This window comes from Tamandua tetradactyla, chromosome 2 (assembly GCF_023851605.1).
Source record: "Tamandua tetradactyla isolate mTamTet1 chromosome 2, mTamTet1.pri, whole genome shotgun sequence".
NCBI lineage: Eukaryota > Metazoa > Chordata > Mammalia > Pilosa > Myrmecophagidae > Tamandua > Tamandua tetradactyla.
In genome coordinates this window covers 79,972,230-79,995,262 of record NC_135328.1, presented here as the reverse complement: position 1 = coordinate 79,995,262, position 23,033 = coordinate 79,972,230, and the positions used below count along the sequence as shown (strand labels likewise).

Below are 23,033 nucleotides of genomic sequence, written 5' to 3'. Positions count from 1 at the left end.
TAAATTTAGTAGATTGGGAAAAAAGAAAAAAAGAAAATACCTTCCAGAATAGCCTCTTGATTATTTGAACTCTCTCAGCCACTGATATCATATTTGTTATACTTCTTTTCCCCCTTTTGGTCAGAATTTAATTGTTGATCTTATGGTGCCAGGGCTGGACTCATCCCTGCATGTCATCTCCCATTCTACCAGGGAGACTTTCATCCCTAGATGTCATGTCCCACATAGGGGGGAGGGCAATGATTTCACATGCAGAGTTGGGCTTAGAGAGAGTGAGTCCACATCTGAACAGCAAAAGAGGTCTTCCGGAGGTCACTCTTAGGCATACATATAGGTGGGCTAAGCTTGTCCACTACATAGCATAAACTTCACAAGAGCGAGCCTCAAGATCAAGGGCTTGACCAGTTGATTTGTGCATCCCTAATGTTTGACACAGTATCTGGGGTTTCTCCGGTAGTAATGTTTAATAGTTCCATATTTTTTCTCTAAGAGGCTATTTTGTAGTCTGAGAGTAATACATGAACCTGAGCTATTATGTTTTCAGGAGATTAAAGTATATAAGTGGGACCTGAAGGACTTGACAATAATTTGAAGATGACTTAGGTTTTCAGCCTGTAGAGTTTTCAACTAGAAGAGAAGTGACATATTAGGGTTTATTAACTTATTGTGAAGATGCAGTTCTGGTAGTTTGTATTTTAGTTACTGGCAGGATTTCCATTAGATATATTTTTTTTTAATCAAAGTGCTAGAAGCTTGAATACCCTTGGGAGTGAATTTTCTGTAAATATTTAGTGTTATATTCAGAAAGAAGATTTTAAACATTGAAAATTAAGTGGGCAGGATATTAGCTGATGTTGTTAATGGGCAAGAAGAATGAAAGAGATGAAAAACCTTTTAACCAAAGTAGGGAGAAATGTGTCAGGTAATATCTTGAATTGACGAAGGAGACTTTCAAGTAGGAAAAGATAGTCAACATTGTAAATTGCTGCAAAGAAGATGGGAATTGTGAAAAATACATTAAATTAAGCAACTATGAAGTTTTTAGTGACTTTAAAAAGCCATTCAAGGGGTATGGTATATTAGATTGTAAGACATCACTGAAATCTGAGTAACTGATGTAAATGAACGGGGGAATGTGACTCCAGAAAAAGAAGATTCTGCCTTTAAAAAAAAGTTAGATAAAATATTACTAAGTAGAGGAGAAGGATATTAAAGTTGCAAAGTGTAAGAGGGCATAATTGTGTTAGCGTTGTAGATGAAGGTAGAGATTGTGAAATCATAAACATGACATAACACTATTTAGTACATTTGTTCTAACTTTTTTATCTCTTAAGTCATGCAGATTCTGTCTTTATTTTTTCTGATACTGTTTTCCCTCAAGTTTTCTTTTTATTAGGTTGGTTTATATTTGTCCATTCTTTTATAGCACATCTTGGCATAAACCTCATAAAATATTCAATTGGACTTTGTTTTTTCACCAAATCTATACATCTTCATGGTGATGCTTTCTTCCTGAAGACTGGTTGCCGGTGATCCTTGGCTCCTCTTTCACGTGGCGAGGCACATGGCAATGTGTACTGGTTACTCCCTTCTCTTCTGAGTTTTGCTGATTTCAGCTTCTTGCTTCCCTGGCTTTCTCTCTCTCTCTCTCTCTCTCTCAGTTTCATTGTCTTATAAAGAGAAGTAGCCTCATCAAATGGTCCTATTTAAAATGAATTCCCACCCACAGGAATAGATTATCTGTAAGGATCTGTTTTTCTGGGGTATATACAATTCTGAATCATTACACTCAAGTAGAATGGATTTCATAGAGCAATAGATACCTGGGAATAGGAATTATAGGGGACATTTTAGAATGCTCCCTACCACAAATGTTCATTATCAGCCTGCACAACTTTGTGAAATGTCAGTTTCAGCTATCTATGCCTGCTTTTGAAAGCAAGTTTTGAAATATCTTGAACTTAGAACTAGATTTTTGAATCACTGTATCACATTGTCTTAAGATTTTTATGAAATATATTCAATCACCTTGTTCTAATAGTTTATGATTAATAACTTTCAGTGATAGTGGAGAAGTTTCTTTGTACCAGTGTACAATAACATAAAATTATTTAAAAATAAGTTTTCCTTTAAAATTCAATGATTTTGAATTTTATTTTTATGTGTTTCGAACATATATAATATATATTGTTACACTAGTTTATATAAGTATGCATATATTGGAGGTGTTTAAATTTATTTAATGTCTGCGGTGTGTGATCAAGGACATATAGAAATTCCTGATTTGTAACTTTGGTTCTCTATCTTCGGTATGTATACTAGTCCGCACTTTACTGCCCCTGAAATCCTTATGCACTCTTATTTGATGTACTACCACAGTCTACCCTCTGGATCCCAAAGATTCACACATCTGATATATGGAAAATGCATTCATCCCCTTCCATGGTTCTCAGAAGTTTTATAATAATATCAGCTCCAAATCCAGAATCTTCTATTCTTGGATGGAGTTCTTAGGGTTTAGCTCCTTAGGTACAGTGCCTCTAGTACTCTTCCTGTATACCTTTGAAATAAAAAGAACAAGTTATTGTTCCTCCATACACCTAGCTACAGTTGTGGAACAGGCCTGGGATAATTGCCATAGACTTTCCTTTTCAGAAAGGTGAAAATATGTGAGACACAAAGGCTTCATTGGTCTATAGCAGTTCTGAAATCTAGTTGGATGAAGGTTGGTAATTCCTTGATTAGATCTCAAGGCCTAGGACAAATTCTTCATGATTTTCTTGGCTCTTTTCCCTGGACCTTTATTTCCACTTTTCCTGTTTATGAAAGGTAGCACATTTTTAGTGAAGTACTTTTCTCACCTTGCTTCTTGCCAGTATAATTTTGGGATCCAAAGCTGTTCTTTCATATTCTACTGTGTCCTGTCCCTTTTAGTCTAGTCTGAGGGTGCGTTGATTAAGATCATGTTTCCTGGAATCAGGGAGACCTGTGTATCAAATATTGGCTCACTACTTCATAGCTGTGTGAATTTATCCAAGTTGCTTACCCTAATAATTTGAACTTTCCTATCTATAAAATGGGGGAAATAATAATATTTATCTTGAAGGATTATAATTAGCTAAGTGTACATTCCTGGAATGCTTAATAAGTATGTAAGTTGTAACTGCTGTTGTTTTTGTTGTTATTATTGAAAAAATAGTTGTGCAAATTTAGTATAGTAATTTCTGGAAGAACCTGTCTCTAATATGATAGTATTAAATAGCTTTATTTAGTTGAATAAATCATTCAGTTATATGCGGTTTCATTTTGCAAATGATTCATTTTGGTTGACTATATTAGATTGGAGCCATATTCAAAATTAAATGTTTTTTCAAAATTTATGTTAGATTCTTAATTATGTAGTAGAATTTTTAGTTACTACTGCTTTTGAAATATTTTATATTAAATTATTTCTTTGCATATTTTAACTGTTTTTTTTTAAATAAACTTATTTGCATGTAGTTTCTTTTATCCAGTGTAATTATTAATTCATGCATATCGTATGAATCAGCAGTCCATTCTTTTTGGTAAGAAAACATCTTAATTATTGAAGTTGCAGGCTGAAGTATTTAGGGGTGATACATCATGATTTCTGTAATTTGTTTTAAAATACCTGGTCAAAAATGACACAGATACAGCAAAATGTTAATGATTGGTAAATCTAAATGACACATATATGAGGTGGTTATATAGAAGTTCATTTATACTGTTTTCTTTATCTCATTGCATGTATGAAATGTGAATAATGAAAGGTCTAAAGAAGTTTATTCTTGGTCACACCAGCAGTGTTAGGCTGTGGTCCGAGGCTGGTGAATGCTTCCTGAATGCTTCTTTCTGAGGAGTGAAGCAAAGCATGGCAGTCCAAGGTCATGAACCATCTGAAGGAAACACATGCAAAGGCAGAATCAGGAGGAAACTTTAAGCTGCAAACAGGTCAGCACAGAACAGTCATGGAGAGCAGAAAGCATCATACAGGACAACTGTGTGGTTGCTATGCGGTGGCTTGATTCTGAGGGTACCTGTGGTATTCATGTATTTAACAAGTATGTGCTGAGCACCTGGGTCCTATTACAGGTGCTGGAAGAAAGTGATCCTAAAGATGTACAGGTAATATCAGGGAGATTACATTCTTAGAAGCCTGGAGGAGAGAATGGAGCCAGTAAACCAGCAAGCCAATAAAGGATAATGTCTTTGGTGATAAAAGCCATCAGGGAACCAAATCAGGGTGATGGGATGGAATCACTGGACAGGAAGAGGGCTACTCATGCAGATGGAATAATCAAGACACTGGCATTTCCAGTGAGACCCAAATAATGAACTCTGGGCAGAGATACCTTTCAGAAAGAGGATACAGAAGCACAATGTCTTTGAGGCAGAAAAAAGCTCAGTGCACTGAAGAAATTAAGAGAAGACCATGTGCCAAAAGGGAAGAGTGGTCCCAAGGAGGTGGAAGAGGTAGGCAGGGGCCTTAATAGTACAGCTGTGTAGAGCCCTGATGAGCATTTGATGGTTGATTCTTAGCGCAATGGGAAGACACTGGTGTATTACAAGCATGGGAATGACCTGAAGTGAGTTGTATATTGAAAGGATGCTTTTGACTTGTCGTTAATGAATGGATTGCAGGGGAAAGAGGTGAAGCAAGAGACCAGCCAGTAAGTATCTACAGTAATCAAGGTGAGAGATGGTGTTGGATCTTGGTTACTGTGGTATTGTTCAAATAAAAGGGGTGGATTTTAGGAGCTTGTTAACATATAGGTTATGGGGGAGGTGGCAAAGGGGAAAGAGGCATTCAGGATAACTCCTTGGAGTTTGGTCTGAGTATCTGAGATGGAATAATTTATTGAGATGGGGAAGTCCTCTTGGTCTTAGAAGCAGAATGTTTAGTTTCTAGAACACAAGGATCTTACTCCTATCTCAGGGCCCCTGGACTTCTATTCCCTCTTTCTAGATGCTTCTTCCCTGAAAATCTCACTAGTCAGGTCTAATCTGATATGCTACTTTCAGAGAATTCTTTCTTGACCACCTTATCTGCTTTTTGTGGGAAAATGTGAGGCTATAACTGGCTTTGTTATAGAAAATAGGAATTATAAAGGACTTAAGAGTCTTTTGGGATCCTTCTCCTTGCCTAAGGTGGGCATGACATCAGTGAAGTTCCAGTTGTGCTTGACCCAGCCGGTTATCATCATTGTTTTCATCTCTTTCTTTCTTTTCCTCTTCCTCTTCCCCCTCTTCTGCTTGACTATCTTTGGAGTCAGACATCTCATTTTCCCAGCATGGGCCAGGGTACCAGGCACTTTACCTCCATGTAGGCAGCTGGTAAATTCTTCGCTGGTCAGGGCCTCCACCCTACATTAGCCCAAGTAATTTCATCCTTTAGGAGTTTGCCTGCCTGAAGCATGGCTGGATCTTCTGGTATATCCTGTGTATCCAGGCTGTCCTCCATTTACTTTGCTTTTCTTCTTTCTTTCTTTTTATGGTTTAAAACAGTCACAGTTCTGTAGGCCAGAAGTCTGAAATCAAGATGTCTGCAGGGCCACGCTGTTCTGAAGGCTCTAGGGAAAAATTCTTCCTTGCCTTTTCCAGCATCTGGTAGCCCACATATTCCATGCTTGTAGACATGCTACTCCAATCCCTGCTTCGATCATCAAATAGTATTCTCCCTGTCTTTGATTCTTTGTCCAAAATTCTGCTTGTAAGGACACCAGTTGTATTGGATTTACGGCCCAAACATAATCCAGTATGATCTCAGGTTAACTTGACTATATTTGCAAAGATCTTACTACCAAACAAGGTCACATTCTGAAGTTCCAGGTAGACATGAATTTTGTTGGGACACATGGTGTCTCCTTTTCTGCTCACACTTATCTCCTCTTGGACTGTGCTTCCTGTTTGTTGATAAGGGGTTCAGGCTATATGAGGAGGAGCAACAGCATGAGTCTAAGAGATGGCTGGCTGGAGGCTGTTCAAGAGCTTGCTCTTCCCCTCAGTTTTCTCAGGCTTTTGTTCAGGATTTAGTATAGGCTACATGTTTCCTTCTCTGTCTCTGATACAGTTGTCACAACCTCCTTTTTTTTTTTTTTAAGTTTTTTGATTAGAGAAGTTGTACGTTAACAGAAAAATCTTGTAAAAACAGCATTCCCATATGCAACACACCTATTATTAACACTGTGCGTTAGTATAATACTATGTTACAGTTGATGAAAGAATATTATAATTGGACTATTATTTATAATCCATAGTAGTTCTAGTTTGCTAGCTGCTGGAATGTGATACACCAGAAACAGAATGGCTTTTTAAAAAGGGAAATTTAATAAGTTGCTAGTTTACAGTTATAAGGCCTAGAAAATGTCCCAATTAAAGCAAGTCTATAAAAATGTCTAAATTAAGGCACCAACAAGAAGTTACCTTCACTCAAGAAAGGCCAATGAAATTCAGGGTTTCTCTCTTAACTGGAAAGGCACATGGTGAACATAGCAACGTCTGTTGGCTTTCCCTCTAGGCTTCATGTTTTCATGTAGCTCCCCCAGGGACATTTTCCTTCTTCAGCTCCAAAGGTCTCTGGCTGCATGTGCTCTCTTCATTCTCGTGGCTATCTTGTCATTCTCCCATGTCTCTCCAGCTTTTACAAAATGCTTCCTCTTTTAAAGGATTCCAATAAAGTAATCAGGACCCACCTGGAATGGGTGGAGTTACATCTCCCTCTAATGAAAGGTTAATACCCACAAGTGGGTGAGTCACATGTCTGCAGAGATAACCTAATCAGGTTTTCAACCTATGTTATTGAATAGGAATTAGAAGAAAAGGTCATTCCCACAAGATTGATTAGGATTAAAACATGGCTTTGCTAGGGTACCAAAATCCTTTCAAACCAGCACAGTAGTACATTAGGGTGTTTTTGTTTTCAATCTACCACCTTATTTTTAACACCTTACATTAGTGTGGTACACTTGTAATAATGATTCATGAAAGAACATTTTTATAATTGGACTATTAACTAGTCCATTGTTTACCAAAGGTTTCACTGTGCTATACAGTCCAGTGTTTTATCTCTTAAGCTGTATTTGGGTGACCCATATATGACCTGAAATTTCTCCTTTTAACTGTGTGTACATATTCTAGTTTGCTAACTGCTGGAATGCAATATACCAGAAACGGAATGGCTTTTAAAAAGGGGGAATTTAATGAGTTGCTGGTTTACAGTTCTAAGGCCGAGAAAATGTCCCAATTAAAAACAAGTCTAAAGAAATGTCCAATCAAAGGCATCCAGGGAAAGATACCTTGGTTCAAGAAGGCCGATGAAGTTCAGGGTCTCTCTCTCAAGTGAGAAGGCACATGGCGAACACAGTCAGGGCTTCTCTCTCAGCTGGAAGGGCATGTGGCGAACACGGCGTCATCTGCTAGCTTACTCTCCTAGCTTCCTGTTTCATGAAGCTCCCCGGGAGGCATTTTCCTTCTTCTCCAAAGGTTACTGGCTCGTGGACTCTCTGCATCTCATGGTTACATCGTTCTGCTTTATCTGAATCTCTCTGAATCTCTCATTCTCCAAAATATTTCCTCTTTTATAGGACTCCAATAAACCAATCAAGACCCACCCAAATGGGTGGAGACATGTCATCACCTAATCCCATTTAACAACCACTCTTGACTAAATCGCATCATCCAGGGAGATGAACTCATGACAGTTTCAAACACACAGCATTGAATAGAGATTATTCTACCTTTATGAAATGGGATTTATATTAAAACGTGGCTTTTCTTAGGGGGCATACTTCCTTTCAAACCAGCACAGTACATGTATAATTCAGTGCCATCAAATGCACTTAAGAGTGTACTACCATCACCACCATCCATTTCCAAAACTTTACCATCAACCCAAATAGAAATTCTATACAGATTAAGCATGAACTCCTCGTTCTATATCCCCAGACCTATCCCTGGCAACTGAATTTTAGATTCTAGAGTTTTCTTATTCTATTGTGTTTTTTTTTCTCTAATTGTTTTAAAACAGTGATGTCATATAGTCCTTTTGGGTCTGGTATATTTCAACAATGTTGTGGCATGCAACAGGATTTCATTCTTTTTTACAGTTGAATAATATTTCACTGAATATATAGATCACATTTTTTTTATTCACTCATCAATTTGGGGACACTTGGGTTGCTTCCATCTTTTGACAATTGTAAATAATGTCACTTATGAACATGTGCAAATATCTGTTCAAGTCCCTGCTTTAGTTCTTTGGAGTATATACTTAGTAGTAGGATTGCCAGGTCATATGGTAATTCTATACTTAATATTCTGAGGAACTGCCATATTGTCTTCCACAGACAGCAGCTGTACCATTTTACATATTTCCCAGCAATGAATTAGTGGTTCTGTTCTTCTACATCCTCTCCAATACTTGAAATTTTCTTTTCTTTTAGTGGTAGCCATTCTGGTGTGTATAAAATGACATCTCAGTGTGGTTTTTATCTGTATTTCCCTAAAAGCCAATGATGTTGAGCATCTATCTCTTCATGTGCCTTTTAGCCAATTGTATATCCTCTTAGGAGAAATGTTTATACAAGTCTTTTGCCCAATTTTAATTGGGTTTTTGTCTTTATTGTTTAGTTGTGGGATAGCTTTATATATTCTATATATTAAACCCTGATTGGGTATGTGGTTTCCAATATTTTCTCCCAGTGAGTAGGTTGGCTTTTCACTTTTGTAATAAAGTCCTTTGATGCATAGTATTTTAAATTTTGATGAGGTCCCATTTATCTATCTATTTATTTTTGTACTTTGGGTATAAAGCCTAAGAAACCTAACACAATATTTTGAATATGTGTCCCTACATTTTCTTCTAGGAGTTTTATAGTCCTGCTTCTTATATTTAAGTATTTGATCCATTTTGAGTTCATGTTTTGTCTATGGTGTGAGATAGATGTCCTCATTCAATCATTTCCATATGGATATCCAGTTCTACCAGCACCATTTTTTGAGAGACTATTCTTTCCCAATTGAGTGGACTTGGCAGCCCTGTTCAAAATTAGTTCTGACCTTTATCTGATATGTCGTTTCCAAATATTGTCTCCCATTGTGTAGGCTGTCTTTCTACTTTCTTGATGGAGTTCTTTGATGCACAAAAGTGTTTGATTTTGAGGAGCTCCCATTTATTTATTTATTTCTTCAGTGCTCTTGCTTTAGGTTTAAGGTCCATAAAACCGCCTACAATTGTAAGTTTCATAAGATATCTCCCAACATTTTCCTCTAACTGTTTTATGGTCTTAGACCTAATGTTTAGATCTTTGATCCATTTTGAGTTAACTTTTGTATAGGGTGTGAGATACGGGTCCTCTTTCATTCTTTTGCATATGGATATCCAGTTCTCTAGGCACCATTTATTGAAGAGACTGTTCTGTCCCAGGTGAGTTGGCTTGACTGCCTTATAAAAGATCAAATGTCCATAGATGAGAGGGTCTATATCTGAGCACTCTATTTGATTCCATTGGTCGATATATCTATCTTTATGCCAATACCATGCTGTTTTGACCACTGTGGCTTCATAATATGCCTTAAAGTCCGGCAGCGTGAGACCTCCAGCTTCGTTTTTTTTCCTCAAGATGTTTTTAGCAATTCGGGGCACCCTGCCCTTCCAGATAAATTTGCTTATTGGTTTTTCTATTTCTGAAAAATAAGTTGTTGGGATTTTGATTGGTATTGCATTGAATCTGTAAATCAATTTAGGTAGGATTGACATCTTAACTATATTTAGTCTTCCAATCCATGAACATGGTATGCCCTTCCATCTATTTAGGTCTTCTGTGATTTCTTTTAACAGTTTTTTGTAGTTTTCTTTGTATAGGTTTTTGTCTCTTTAGTCAAATTTATTCCTAGGTATTTTATTCTTTTATTTGCAATTGTAAATGGGATTCGTTTCTTGATTTCCCCCTCCGCTTGTTCATTGCTAGTGTATAGAAATGCTACAGATTTTTGAATGTTGATCTTGTAACCTGCTACTTTGCTGTACTCATTTATTAACTGTAGTAGTTTTGTTGTGGATTTTTCCGGGTTTTCGACGTATAGTATCATATCGTCTGCAAACAGTGATAGTTTTACTTCTTCCTTTCCAATTTTGATGCCTTGTATTTCTTTTTCTTGTCTAATTGCTCTGGCTAGAACCTCCAATACGATGTTGAATAATAATGGTGATAATGGACATCCTTGTCTTGTTCCTGATCTTAGGAGAAAGTTTTCAATTTTTCCCCATTGAGGATGATATTAGCTGTGGATTTTTCATATATTCCCTCTATCATTTTAAGGAAGTTCCCTTGTATTCCTATCCTTTGAAGTGTTTTAATTCTAGTCTAGTATCCAGAATTTATAAAGAGATTGTTCAACTCATCAACAAAAAGACAGCCAACCCAATTACAAAATGGGAAAAAGACTTGAACAGACACTTCTCAGAAGAGGAAATACAAATGGCCAAAAGGCACATGAAGAGATACTCAATGTCCCTGGCCATTAGAGAAATGCAAATCAAAACCACAATGAGAAATCATCTCACACCCACCAGAATGGCCATTATCAACAAAACAAAAAATGACAAGTGCTGGAGGGGATGCGGAGAAAGAGGCACACTTATCCACTGTTGGTGGGAATGTCAAACGGTGCAACCACTGTGGAAGGCAGTTTGGCGGTTCCTCAAAAAACTGAATATAGAATTGCCATACGACCCAGCAATACCATTGCTAGGTATCTACTCAAAGGACTTAAGGGCAAAGACACAAACGACATTTGCACACCAATGTTTATAGCAGCATTATTTACAATTGCAAAGAGATGGAAACAGCCAAAATGTCCATCAACAGACGAGTGGCTAAACAAACTGTGGTATATACATGCAATGGAATATTATGCAGCTTTAAGACAGAATAAACTTATGAAGCATGTAATAACATGGATGGACCTAGAGAACATTATGCTGAGTGAGTCTAGCCAAAAACTAAAGGACAGATACTGTATGGTCCCACTGATGTGAATTGACATTCGAGAATAAACTTGGAATATGTCATTGGTAACAGAGACCAGCAGGAGTTAGAAACAGGGTAAGATAATGGGTAATTGGAGCTGAAGGGATACAGACTGTGCAACAGGACTAGATACAAAAACTCAAAAATGGACAGCACGATACTACCTAATTGTAATGTAATTATGTTAAAACACTGAATGAAGCTGCATCTGAGCTATAGTTTTTTGTTTGTTTGTTTGTTATTTTTTATTTTTATTTTTTTCTTTATATTATCATTTTATTTCTTTTTCTAAATTGATGCAAATGTACTAAAAATGATGATCATACATCTATGTGATGATATTAAGAATTACTGATTGTATATGTAGAATGAAATGTATTCTAAATGTTGTGTTAGTTAATTTTTTTTTAATCAATAAAAAAAAAAAACCTCCCCATGAAGTAAAAATCAAGACATCTTCACAGTTGAAATCAATAAAACATTTAAAGAAGAATTGGCAAAAAAAAAAAAAAAAAAAATCTGAAAGCTTGCCACCACCTTCCTGAAGGGGCTGTTTAGTTCCTTTCTTTCCAGAGAGGTCATTGCAACCTGGTGCCAGAGAGCTCCTGGCTCTGTCCCAGGCCCTTCACCTGCAGAGAGAAGTGGCTTCCCTGGTGCCCTGGCCGAGAACGTCATTGTGCGAAACAAAGGGCTGGGCTGAGCTCCAGCATGGGACGGCATCCAGTGAGCTGACCCACTCAGTGCTTCCCACCTAAACTGCCGTCTTTGAGGAGGATTCAATCTGCTCTGTAATGATTTTCTTGGGGGGTCTGGAGACTGATTGATGGGTCTAGTCATTTCATTATTAGCCAGGATAAGTTAAATAAAAAAAAAATTAGTTTTGAACAAATTAATTTCCACATATGAGGGTCTATTTCTGAATTCTCAGATAAATTCCATTGGTCTGTTTGTCTATCCTTGTGCCAGCACAATGCTTTTTTGACACTGTAGCATTGTAATAAATTTAAAAGTCATGAAATGTGAGCCCACCAACTTTGTTCTACTTTTTCAATGTGTTTTTGGCTATTCAGGGCCCCTTACCCTTCCAAATAAATTTAAGAATAGGCTTTTCCATCTTTCCAAAGTAGGCTATTAGAATTTTGATTGAGAGTACATGAATCTAGAATTGAAATCTTAGTAGTATTTAGTCTTAAAATCCATGAGCATGGAATGTTTCTCCATTTATTTCAATATTCTTTGATTTCCTTTAGCAAAGTTGTATAGTTAAACTGCATATAAGTTCTTTACATCCTTGGTTAGAGTTATACCTAGTTACTAGATTCTTTTAATCGCTATTGTAAATGGAATTTTTTTCTTGGATTTCCTCTTCAGATTGCTCAATACTAGTGTATAGACCCACTACTGATTTTTAGGTGTTGATTTGTACCCTACACTTTGCTGAGTTCATTAGTAGCTCTGGTAGCTTTGTTGTAGATTTTTCAGGACTTTCTATATATTAGATAATGCCATCTGCAAATAGCAAAAGTTCTACTTCTTCCTTTTCAATTTTGATGCTTTTTATTTCTCTTTATTTGCCTTATTGCTTGCGTTAAATCTTCCAGCACACTGTTGAATAACATTGGTGACAATGGGTATCCTCATCTTGTTCCAGATCTTAGAAGGAAGGTGTTCAGTCTTTCACCATTGAGTATGATGATAGATGTGGATTTTCCATATATGCCCTTTATCATGTTGAGGAAATTTCCTTCTATTCCTATTTTTTCTAAATGTTTTTATCAAGAAAGGATGCTAGATTTTGTCAGATGTCTTCTTTCTATAAATTGAGATTGTCATGTTGTTTTTTTCACCTTCCTTTTGTTAATTACATTATTTAATTTTCTTATGCTGAACCACCCTTACATGCCTGGCATAAAACCCTCATGCTCAAGGTGCACAAGTTATTTTAACATGCTGTTGGATTTGATTTGCTAATATTTTGATGAAGATTTGTGTGTCTATATTCATAAAAGATTATCTGTAATTTTCATTTCTTGTAGTTTCTTTGTCAGGCTTTGGTATTAGGATGATATTGACCTCATAGAATGAGTTAGGTAGTGGTCCCCTTTCTTCAATATTTTGGAGAAATATTGGAGCAGGATTGGAGTTAAGTCTGCATGAAATGTTTTCTAGAGTTCTCCTGTGAGGCAATTTGGTCCTGGGCTTTTGTCTTTGTTGGGAGGCTTTTGGTGACTGAATCAATCTCTGTGGACTCTTGTGGTCTTCTGTTTCTTGTAGAATCAGTACAGTTGTTCATGTGTTTACAAGAAATTGTCTATTTCATCTAGGCTGTCTAATTTGTTGGCAAACAGTTGTTCATTGTATCGTCTTATGATCCTTTTTGTTTCAGTGTGGTTACTAGTAATGTCCACTCCCCCTTTCATTTCTGATTTTATGTATTTCCAACTTCTCTTTCTTTCGTTCTCAGTCTAGCTAAAGTTTTGTCAATTTTATTGATCTTTTCAAAGATTCAGCTTTCGGTTTTGTTAATTCGCTGTAGTGTTTTTTTTTCTCACTTTCATTTATTTCTACTTTAATCTTTGCTATTTCTTTCGTTCTGCTTTCTTTGAGTTTAATTTGCTTTCCTTTTTCTGCTTCCTCTAGATGTGCAGTTAGGTCAATGATTTTGGATCTCAGCCCTGCCTTTGTTGCATCACATAAGTTTTGATATGTTGGGTTCTAGTTTTCATTCGTCTCAGGATAGGTACTGATTTCCCATACAGTTTCCTCTTTGACCCACTTATTGTATAAGAGAGTGTAATTTAACTTCCATATATTTGTGGATTTTCCTATTCACCACTTGTTATTGACTTCTACCTTCAATCCTTTATAGTCACAGAAGACAGTTTGTATGATTTCAATATTTCTAAATTTACTGGAACTTGTTTTGTGACCCATCATGGGATCTGTCCTGGAGAATGATCCATGTGCATTTGAGAAAAAATGTATATCCTGCTGTTTGGGGGTACAATATTCTGTGTATGTCTGTTAGGTCTAGTTCATTTATCATATTATTCAAGTTCTTTGTTTTCTTATTGATCTTCCGTCAGGGTGTCCTATCTACTGATGAGAGTGGTGTATTGAAGTATCCAACAATTATTGTAGAGATGTCAATTTCTCCCTTAAGTTCTGCTAATGTTTGCCTCATGAATTTTAGAACACGGTTGCTAGGTGCCTGAATATTTATGAATGCTATATCTTCTTGGTGGATTGACCTTTTTATCAACATATAGTGTCCTTCTTTTTCTCTTGTAACAGCTTTTGGAATGTTTATCATTTTTGTCCTATATTAGTATAGCTATCTCAGCTCTTTTTTGGTTACCATTTGCAAGGATTATCTTTTTCCATTCTATCACTTTCAACCTTTTATGTCTTTGGGGTTAGTCTTTTGTAAACAACATATAGTTGCATTATGCTTTTTACATTCTGCAATCTATGTCTTTATATTTGGGAGTTTAATCCATTAATATTCAATGTTATTACTGATAAGGTAGTAATTGCATTCATTTTTTTCCTTTGTTTTTTACGTGTCCTTTCATTTTTATCTTTTTTCCTTTATTGCAGCCTCATTTTCTGTATAGTTGATCTTTTGTGATGTATCTGATTGATCCCTTTCTCAGTTCTATTCCTGTATATTTGAAAAATTTTTTCTTTGGAGTTACCCTGGGGTTTGTATTATACAAAACACATCTATAACCTACTAATTTGAAAATATACCGAAGTCTGAATAGCGAACACATTCTCTGCTTCCGTATCCCTCTGTTTTCCTTCATTACATTGTTTTTACCCCAGTTAAAACTTTTTGCAGTCCATTATCAGGAAATATACCTTTTTCTCGTTGAGTTGTATTCTGACTCTTATAGGGATTAATGAATAAAGTTATATACTGAGGAAACAGTACTCTTGGGTTTTGTATTTAACCTTTTAATTACCTTTATTGAAGATCTTCTGTTCCTCACACTACATTCCTCCATATTGCTCTCTCTTGTCTTTTCCTTTCAACCTGAAGAGCTCCCTATAGTAATTCCTGTAGGGCAGGTCTTTTGTTGACGAACTCTCTTAGTTCTTGTTTATTCATGAGTATATTAAATTCTCTCATTTTTGAAGACAGTTTTGTGACTAGAGATATTTTGTCTAGAAGGTTTTCTCCTTCAATACCTTAAATATTTGATATTACTGTCTTTTTGCTTCCATGGTTTCTGGTGAGAGATTAGCACTTAGTCTTATTTAGGATCCCTTGTATGTGATGAGTCACTTTTCTCGTGCTGCTTTCAGAATTCTCTATCTTTGGCATTTGACATTCTGATTAGTATGTGTCTTGGAGTAGGTCTGTTAGGATTTATTCTGTTTGAGTATGTATGTAGTATTTCTTGGACATGTATATTTACGTCTTTCATAAGAATAGGGAAATTTTTGGCTTATATTTCCTCAGATAGCCTTTCTGCCCCCTTTACACTCTCTTGTCCTTCTGGGACACCCATGATGTATATATTTTTATGCCTCACACTTGTATCACTGAGATCCTGTGGAATTTTTTTTTCTATTCTTTTCTTCTGATTGTATGATTTTGATTGTCCTGTATTCTAGTTAACTGATTCTTCTGCCTCTGGAAATCTGCTCGTATATGCGTCTAGTGTATTTTTAATCTCAGTTTTTGTTCCTTTCTTCCCTTTAATTTTGGTTACATTTCTTTTTAAACTTTTGAATTCTTTGTTATGGTCACACTGCCTTCTTAATATCCATTAACTCAATATCCACCATTAGTTTATTTCTCTCCATATTTTATTTCATCTCCTTGAATGGATTTAGGAGATTTGTTTGAACTTATATGATTACTTGTTTTAAAGTCTGTGTCTCCTCTGAAATCTTAATTTCTTTTCTTGATTGAGTATACTTTCTTACTTATTAGTATGACTTGTTAATTTTTTGCTGATGTCTCTGGCATCTGATTATCTTCATGTGTTAATCCTGAAGATTGGTTTTCCCTCTTACCAAGGGTTTAATTGCTCATTTGTTTCACCCACAGGAGAAAAATTCCTTCTTCTCTTCCTTCTCTGGAAATCTTGCAATGTTCTATGTTTCTTTTTCTCTTCTCATTTTTTCTTTTTTATTGATATATATTATATCTTCATATACCTGGTAATCATCCAAAGTGTACAATCAGTGATTCAAAGCATCGTCATATGGCTGTGTATTTATCATCACAATTAACTTTTTTTTTGTAAAAAAATAACATATATACAAAAAGCAATAAATTTCAAAATGCATCACAACAGTTAGTTGTAGAACAGATTTCAGAGTTTGGTATAGATTATAGTTCCACAATTTTAAGTTTTTACTTCTAGCTACTCTAAGATACTGGAATCTAAAAGAAATATCAGTATGATGATTCAGCAATCATACTAGCTTGTTAAACCCTACCTTCCCTGTATAATTCCACCATCACCTTTGATCTTTATCCCACTCGTTAGGGATGTTTGGGCTATGCCTTGTCTAATTTTTCATGTTGGAAAGGCCTATCGATACCATGGGATAGGGGGATAGAACTAGTTGATGTTCTGGAGAGGCTGGCCTCTCTGCATTTCAGGACTTATCTTGTCCAGGGACCCATCTGGAGGTTGTAGATTTCTGGAAAGTTACCCGAGTGCGTGGAATCTTTGTAGAATCTTATATAATACCCTAGTTGTTCTTCAGGATTGGCTGGAATGGTTTTGTTTGGGGTTTAGCAAGCTATGATACATAACAATGTCTGATGCTTGTATAAAAGTGACCTCTAGAGTAGCCTCTTGATTCTATATGAACTCTCTCAGCCACATACATTGTTTGTTGCACTTCTTTTCTCCCTTTTGGTCAGGGTGGCATTGTTGTTCTCTCAGTGCCGGGGCCAGGCTCATCCCTGAGACTCATCTCCCACACTGCCAGAGAGACATTCACCCCTGGATGCCATACCCCACATAGCAGGGAAGGCAGTGTTTTCACTTGCAGAGTTGGGTTTCACTTCCAGAGTTGGGCAAGAGAGAGACAGAGAGACAGAGACACAGAGAGAGAGAGAGAGACTACATTTGAGCAACAAAAGAGGTCCTAAGTAACTCTTAGGCATACTAATAGGTAGGCTAAGCTTCTGCACTACATACATAAGTTTCATGAGAACAAGCTTTAAAATCAAGTGCTTGGCCTATTGTTTTGGTCATCCTTAATGTTTGACACAGTATCAGGGATTTCCCCATGGTAAAATTTAGCAGTTCCATATTGTTCCCTCAAGGGACTTTGCCAATACTTTTTGATTATCTGCTTGATATACTCTGGAATGTATCCAGACATTACAGTAAGCTGTACAGGATTAAAGGACCTCATTCTTATTCTGGGCTCTATGTTTGAATTGTTTAAATGATCTATCTCTGCAGGTTAAGTTAGGTTATGTGCTACCATAAATTTAGGTTCTGGGCAAAATAAAACTTCCTTCCTTTGGTCTCAAAGAGTAGATGAGGTTCTAAAATACAGAGAATTTCTTGTAAATTGTAAATACCCTTCTGATTTTGGTGATTCTTTTTTACTTTTTCTTTGATTCAGCATTTGTAGAATCCTTTTCCAGTCTATTTTATTCCAGGGTTCCAAGCAAGGGGGATTTATCCTTTTATTATTTGATTCTGAGTAGAGACTTTATCAGCAAATGTATTACATCACCATGTTGATGATTTTGCTGTTCACTGTTATTTATTGCAAATATTTTCTGTTTATTTGTGATTTATTCTTTGTAGCATGGTGTGGTGCTTTAGAATTATGTACCCCAGAAAACTTTGTTCAAACTTTAATCCAAGGTGCATGGGTCATTCATTTTGTAGAATGCTCGCCTTCCATTTGGAAGGCTCAAGTTCAATTCACGGACCATGCACTACACCCTACAAAGGAGAAAACAACAACCAAAAAACCACCTTAATCCATTTCTCTGGTCCTGAACCCATTGTAAATAGGTCATTTGATGAGGTTACTTCAGTTGATATATGCACCAACTGAATCAGGATTGGATCTTAATCATTATTACTGGAGACCTTACAGAGATGCCCTAGAAAGAGAAACCACAGAGACCAGCCAGAAACTAGAAGTCAGTGGAACCCTTAGAAGAGAAGAAGATGCTTACATGTGAATTACCTTATGACAGAAAAAACATAAGCCAGCCCCAGCCCCAGCGTGCCACATTCTTTGGGAAGAAAATATTACCTTGCTGATGCCTCAGTTTTAGACTTCTCCTAGCTTCAAAACTGTGAGCCAGTAGTGTCCCATTGTTTAAGCCAACCCATTGTATGTTTTTTGTATTAGCATCTGGGGAACTAAGTCACATGGATTATTCTGAAGTTTAAATTCCAGATGTTTGGAATTTTTATATATCTTACTGTTACTGATTTTTACTTCAGTTTTATTTGATCAGATAATATACGCTATGTTTTCAGTCCTTTTAATCTTGGTGAACTTATCATGTCAGTTTGAAAAGAATGTATATTCTGCTGTTGTTGAGTGTTGTGTTCTATTGACATTAATAAGGCCATGGTGCTTGATATTATTCAGATCTGCAGCGTCTTAGCTATTTGTCTTGTTATTTTGTCAGTTTTTAAGTGGGTGTTAAATCTCCTAGTATGTTTGTGGAATTATCTCTTTCTACCTGTAATTCTGTCATTTTTTGTTTCGTATATTTTGAAGCTGTTATTAGGTACAAACACATTTATGATGTTTGGTCTTCCTGTTGAATTGAACCTTTCATCATTGTGAAACATTCCTCCTAATTTTTGGTAATACTGTTTGTGTTCTGGTTGATTTTATCTGATGTTAATATATCCATTTCTTCCTTTATTTTAAAATATATTATTCCAGTAATGTACCTAAAATGTTAAATTTTCCATGTTAACTATTTTTAATTGTACAATACAGTGCATTAGTTACATTTACAATGTTGTGCTACCATCCATTACCAGAACTTTTTTGTTACTCCGAGCAGAAACTCTGTACCCATTTGAGCAATAACTACCCATTCTCTTATCCTCCTAGCCTTTGGTAACCTCTGAATATTCTAGATATTTCACATAAATGGAATCATTTATCCTTTTATGTCTAGCATTTTTGCTTAGCATAATGTTTTTTAATTTTAGGAGTATACTTATTCGTCTTAGAACAGGATTCTCCTGTGGGTTTTTATTGTTTCAGTGACTAATATTAAAGAGTTGTTAATTTTCAAGAGATACAGCCTTAAAGAATAGAGTAAAAATTAAGAATGACAGTTTGTTTAGATTATTTGAATCTTAACTCTGTGTCTAATCAAATTATTAGAAAGCTGTACACTTGGACGTTATTTCTTTTAGCTGTTTTCAAGAACTAACCTGACTCAGAAAGCTCAAGAGACAGTTGACAAAAGATGCCCAATTGGCACAAGCCAAAATGAACAGTTAAGCCTTTAATCATTTACTATGATAAAGAAGCAGGAGGTTAAACTGAAGAAGGTACCAGCTCCCACTATGTTCCACTTCCCACCATGGAACTACCTGCTACACTGTGGTCAGTTGGGCCAGTGCAGAGTTGGGGAGATCTTACTGCTGAGGAAGCCACGAATAAAAGGCTTCTGCAGTTTTTTGAAACTGGGGCAAGGAGAGGGACAGGGAGAGTGCTAGGTATAGAAAAGTACTGAGTACTAAGTCAGGTAGAAAGCAAAATGTCATCAAGGTCTTCCCTATCCCTTTGATAGCAGAGATTTAAGGGGCATCTGAGGAAGGCTTCAGTTCAAACCCCCCAATATGTAGGTAGCTGAATTAGGTTTGCAGATGTTTGTAAAAGTATAACTGCTTGGGGACCCTGAGTTCTTGACTGCAATGACTTCCGCTGTCTTCATAGACTGTAATGCTCTGTTGTGGCAAGGGCAGCTTTCCCCTGTGAGGCCAGGTTAAGCCTTTGTTTATAATTGCCTATGGTCAGGCCCAGCAAATCACACTTAGTGTTTTGACCAGGAGCTGGATTCCTCACCTTTTTGCAGAAAAACTTGTTAGAAGTGCAGTCTAATATTATGGGATATTGTATCGATAGCCATTAGTGTAAGGGACTGCCATATAGATTCTTTTGGTAATATTATGCTTTAGCTTTGTCACTGTTAATTATTTAAAAAATCAGGTACAAATTCCTCTTCTAGTATTTCACTAGATAACATGACTCTTCTGGTAGTCTAATATGTTACTTTCAATTAGATGATGATTGCTTTTTAACATTGTATTTCCCTTTTTCTTTATCTTCTAGGAAGCTCATAAATAAGTTTTTTTGTCAATGGCAATTAGTTCTCTTATCCCTTTCTCTTTCTCTATTTTCTATTTACCATTGTTTTGGTAGTTATAATTTCATTGCTTCTGCGTGTTTTTTTTCTTTTTAAATTGACACTCTCAAGTCTAAGTTGAAAATAGGTGAATATACATAATAAAACAAATAAAGTATTGCTTGGTAGAGTTTTAGATCTTATGTGGCTGCTCTTTTTTTCCTGCTTCATACTCACTATCATTTTTTTCTTATGTGATAGACTTCTCTTAACCATGATGTGAATTATTTATTTCATGGCTTATCCATAATAAATTATTTGTTCAAGATATACTTTATCTTGTCACTCTTTATGCTTTTGATTCCTCAGAGTTTTAATTTGTTTATTTTAATATTAACTCAAGGCAGACCATTAAGAATGTACTCTATGCAGATAATTTTCTTGAAAAACTTTCATACAGCCGAGTTTTAAAATTAATTTTTAACTATATAGAACTATGGTGCTGTTATCTAAAGCACATCAATGAGAGTATGTTTTATTAGGAAATTATGTTGAAATTAGACAAAATTATATGAATTTCGGGTTTAATTTATCAGTGCTCGTCTTTGGGAATGCATCTTTGTCTAATTTAATACTCTAATGATTGTGCAATGTTAATATCAATTTTGTCAAACTAATTTTTAATATTAATTTGACAAAACTGATATTATATTGTTAGTATTTGTTAAGTTTAACTCATAGTTAGTTATATAGGCAAACTCTTCTAAAATTTTTATTAGTTGGTTCTGTGTTCTTGGCTTCATGAAGTCTAAATGTCTAAGATAGATGAGGGGTGCTCAGGTTTTATCATTTCTCCTTTCAAAGGACAGACCTATGAATATTTCATAAATAGTGTTAATGTTCACATATGTATTAGTCTGGCATCTCCAGAAAAACAGAACTGACAAGAGAGAGGGAGAGGGAGATAAAATATTTTTAGCTTTATTAAAGAAATTGGCTCACATGACCATGGGGATTGGCAAGTCTGAATTCCATAGGGCAGGCTGCAAGTCTGGAACTCAATGGTGATGTTGAATTCCCCAGGAGAATCTGACTGACTGAAGGAGAGATGGTAATTTGTCTTTCTAACTGGTGAAATAGTTTTCCCTGTAAGGCTGCCAAGTAATTGAATGAGGAGTTTCCTTTCAATTCCTTGCTGGAGACAGTCTCTTTTGTTGATTGTAGATGAAATCAGTGATAGATACAGTCAACTAACTAATGATTTAAAGCCACGAAATAACATCACATTCACAATCAGCCTAGGATTTGCATGACCAAGTAACTAAACACCATAACCCAGCCAAACTGACACATGAAATTAACCATAAAGACATGATTGAATTTTTTGTTTGGTGTAGCAGTATTTGTCTTTGCTATTTATAATAAAGGTTAAAATTTGATAGTTTTTATCAAATGTAAATTTAATAATATTTCAATACAATAAAAACTCCGAATTAAACAATGCAACACATTTTGGAAATATTTAATGTAGTGTGTCTGCTAGTTTCATAAATTCATTCTTGTGGACATAATTGTTTCCCAGAATTTGTGCTTATCAACTTAGATATTTTTTACTCTATTCCACTTTTTAAAAAATGTTGATCGTGATGACTAAATGAATGTTATTAGCACATTAATAAATTGTGGTCTGTAGTTTAAATATATTACCCAGCAGAAATTCTTGCTGTGTGTATCTGGAGACATATTTATAATTGTTCACAGCAGTATTGTTTATATACCTCTTCCCTCCAAAAATGGGAAACTGAAATACAAATTGACAGGGCATGGATAAATATAGTATATTTATGTAATGGGATACTACTATATGCCAAGGTGATTGAGCTAAATTCCATCCATCAGTATGGATGAATTTAGGAACATAATATTGAGCAAAAATAGCAAGCCACAGAATATGTGTAATATAACTTAATTTATATAAAATTTTAAAATATACTCAATTATAAAATATATGAAATAGGTATATATGTGTCTTGAAAGAAAAGGAAAGGAAGAATGAGAACCAGAGTTTCAGTACAATTGTTCCCCTGAAGTGGGTAGAAAGTGTTAGAAGATCAGGGGATGTACCTCAGAGTTGTGGGTTTCTTCACTGGTTGGTAGTGGCTACTAGACTCCTTTCATTTCTTTATACCTTATGTATACCACACGTTATTTTGTATGTATTCTGTGTTTAAGTGTTTAAATTTTTTAAGTAGAAGTAAGACAAAATCAACATTTAATATTACAGCTTTAAAAAATTTGAACATAAGAGATATCCTCATTTTATTCTTCAAACTCAGCAGTCTTTCATTCTGTCCTTGAATCTTACCATAATCTTTACTTTATATCCAAGTCCTTTGGAGAGGGTTTGATAAGAAGTAAATACAGCAGTGCAAGATAAATTGAAATGTAGAGGTCAGATGAGCATCAGTTATAAGTGGAATATGAAATAAAGATCAGGAGCCCGTACTGTGTATTTCTGTCACTAGGTTTCTGCTTCTTTATTTGCAGAAAGGTGAGGTTTGGGGGAAGTTTTTTGTTAAGACTGAGTTTCAAGACTTCAAATTAGTGTATCAGACAAAAAGTGCTTAATAAATATTAGATAGAGGAATGGGAATGTTGAC

General features: G+C 35.7%; 1 protein-coding gene across 9 annotated transcripts in view; it reads left to right on the top strand.

Moving 5' to 3' along the window:
• CNTLN (centlein) overlaps positions 1-23,033 on the top strand; it is a 417,071-nt gene that overhangs the window by 136,698 nt on the left and 257,340 nt on the right. Inside the window, exon 1 of one of the 9 annotated variants that reach the window (XM_077148095.1) lies at positions 3,823-3,972. The exons of the other annotated variants lie outside the window; for them this stretch is intronic. Within the exon in view, the coding sequence (XP_077004210.1) occupies positions 3,931-3,972 (42 nt within the window). The 5' untranslated portion in view covers positions 3,823-3,930. Of the gene's footprint in view, positions 1-3,822; positions 3,973-23,033 lie in introns of those variants that run through there. 9 annotated transcript variants of the gene reach the window in all.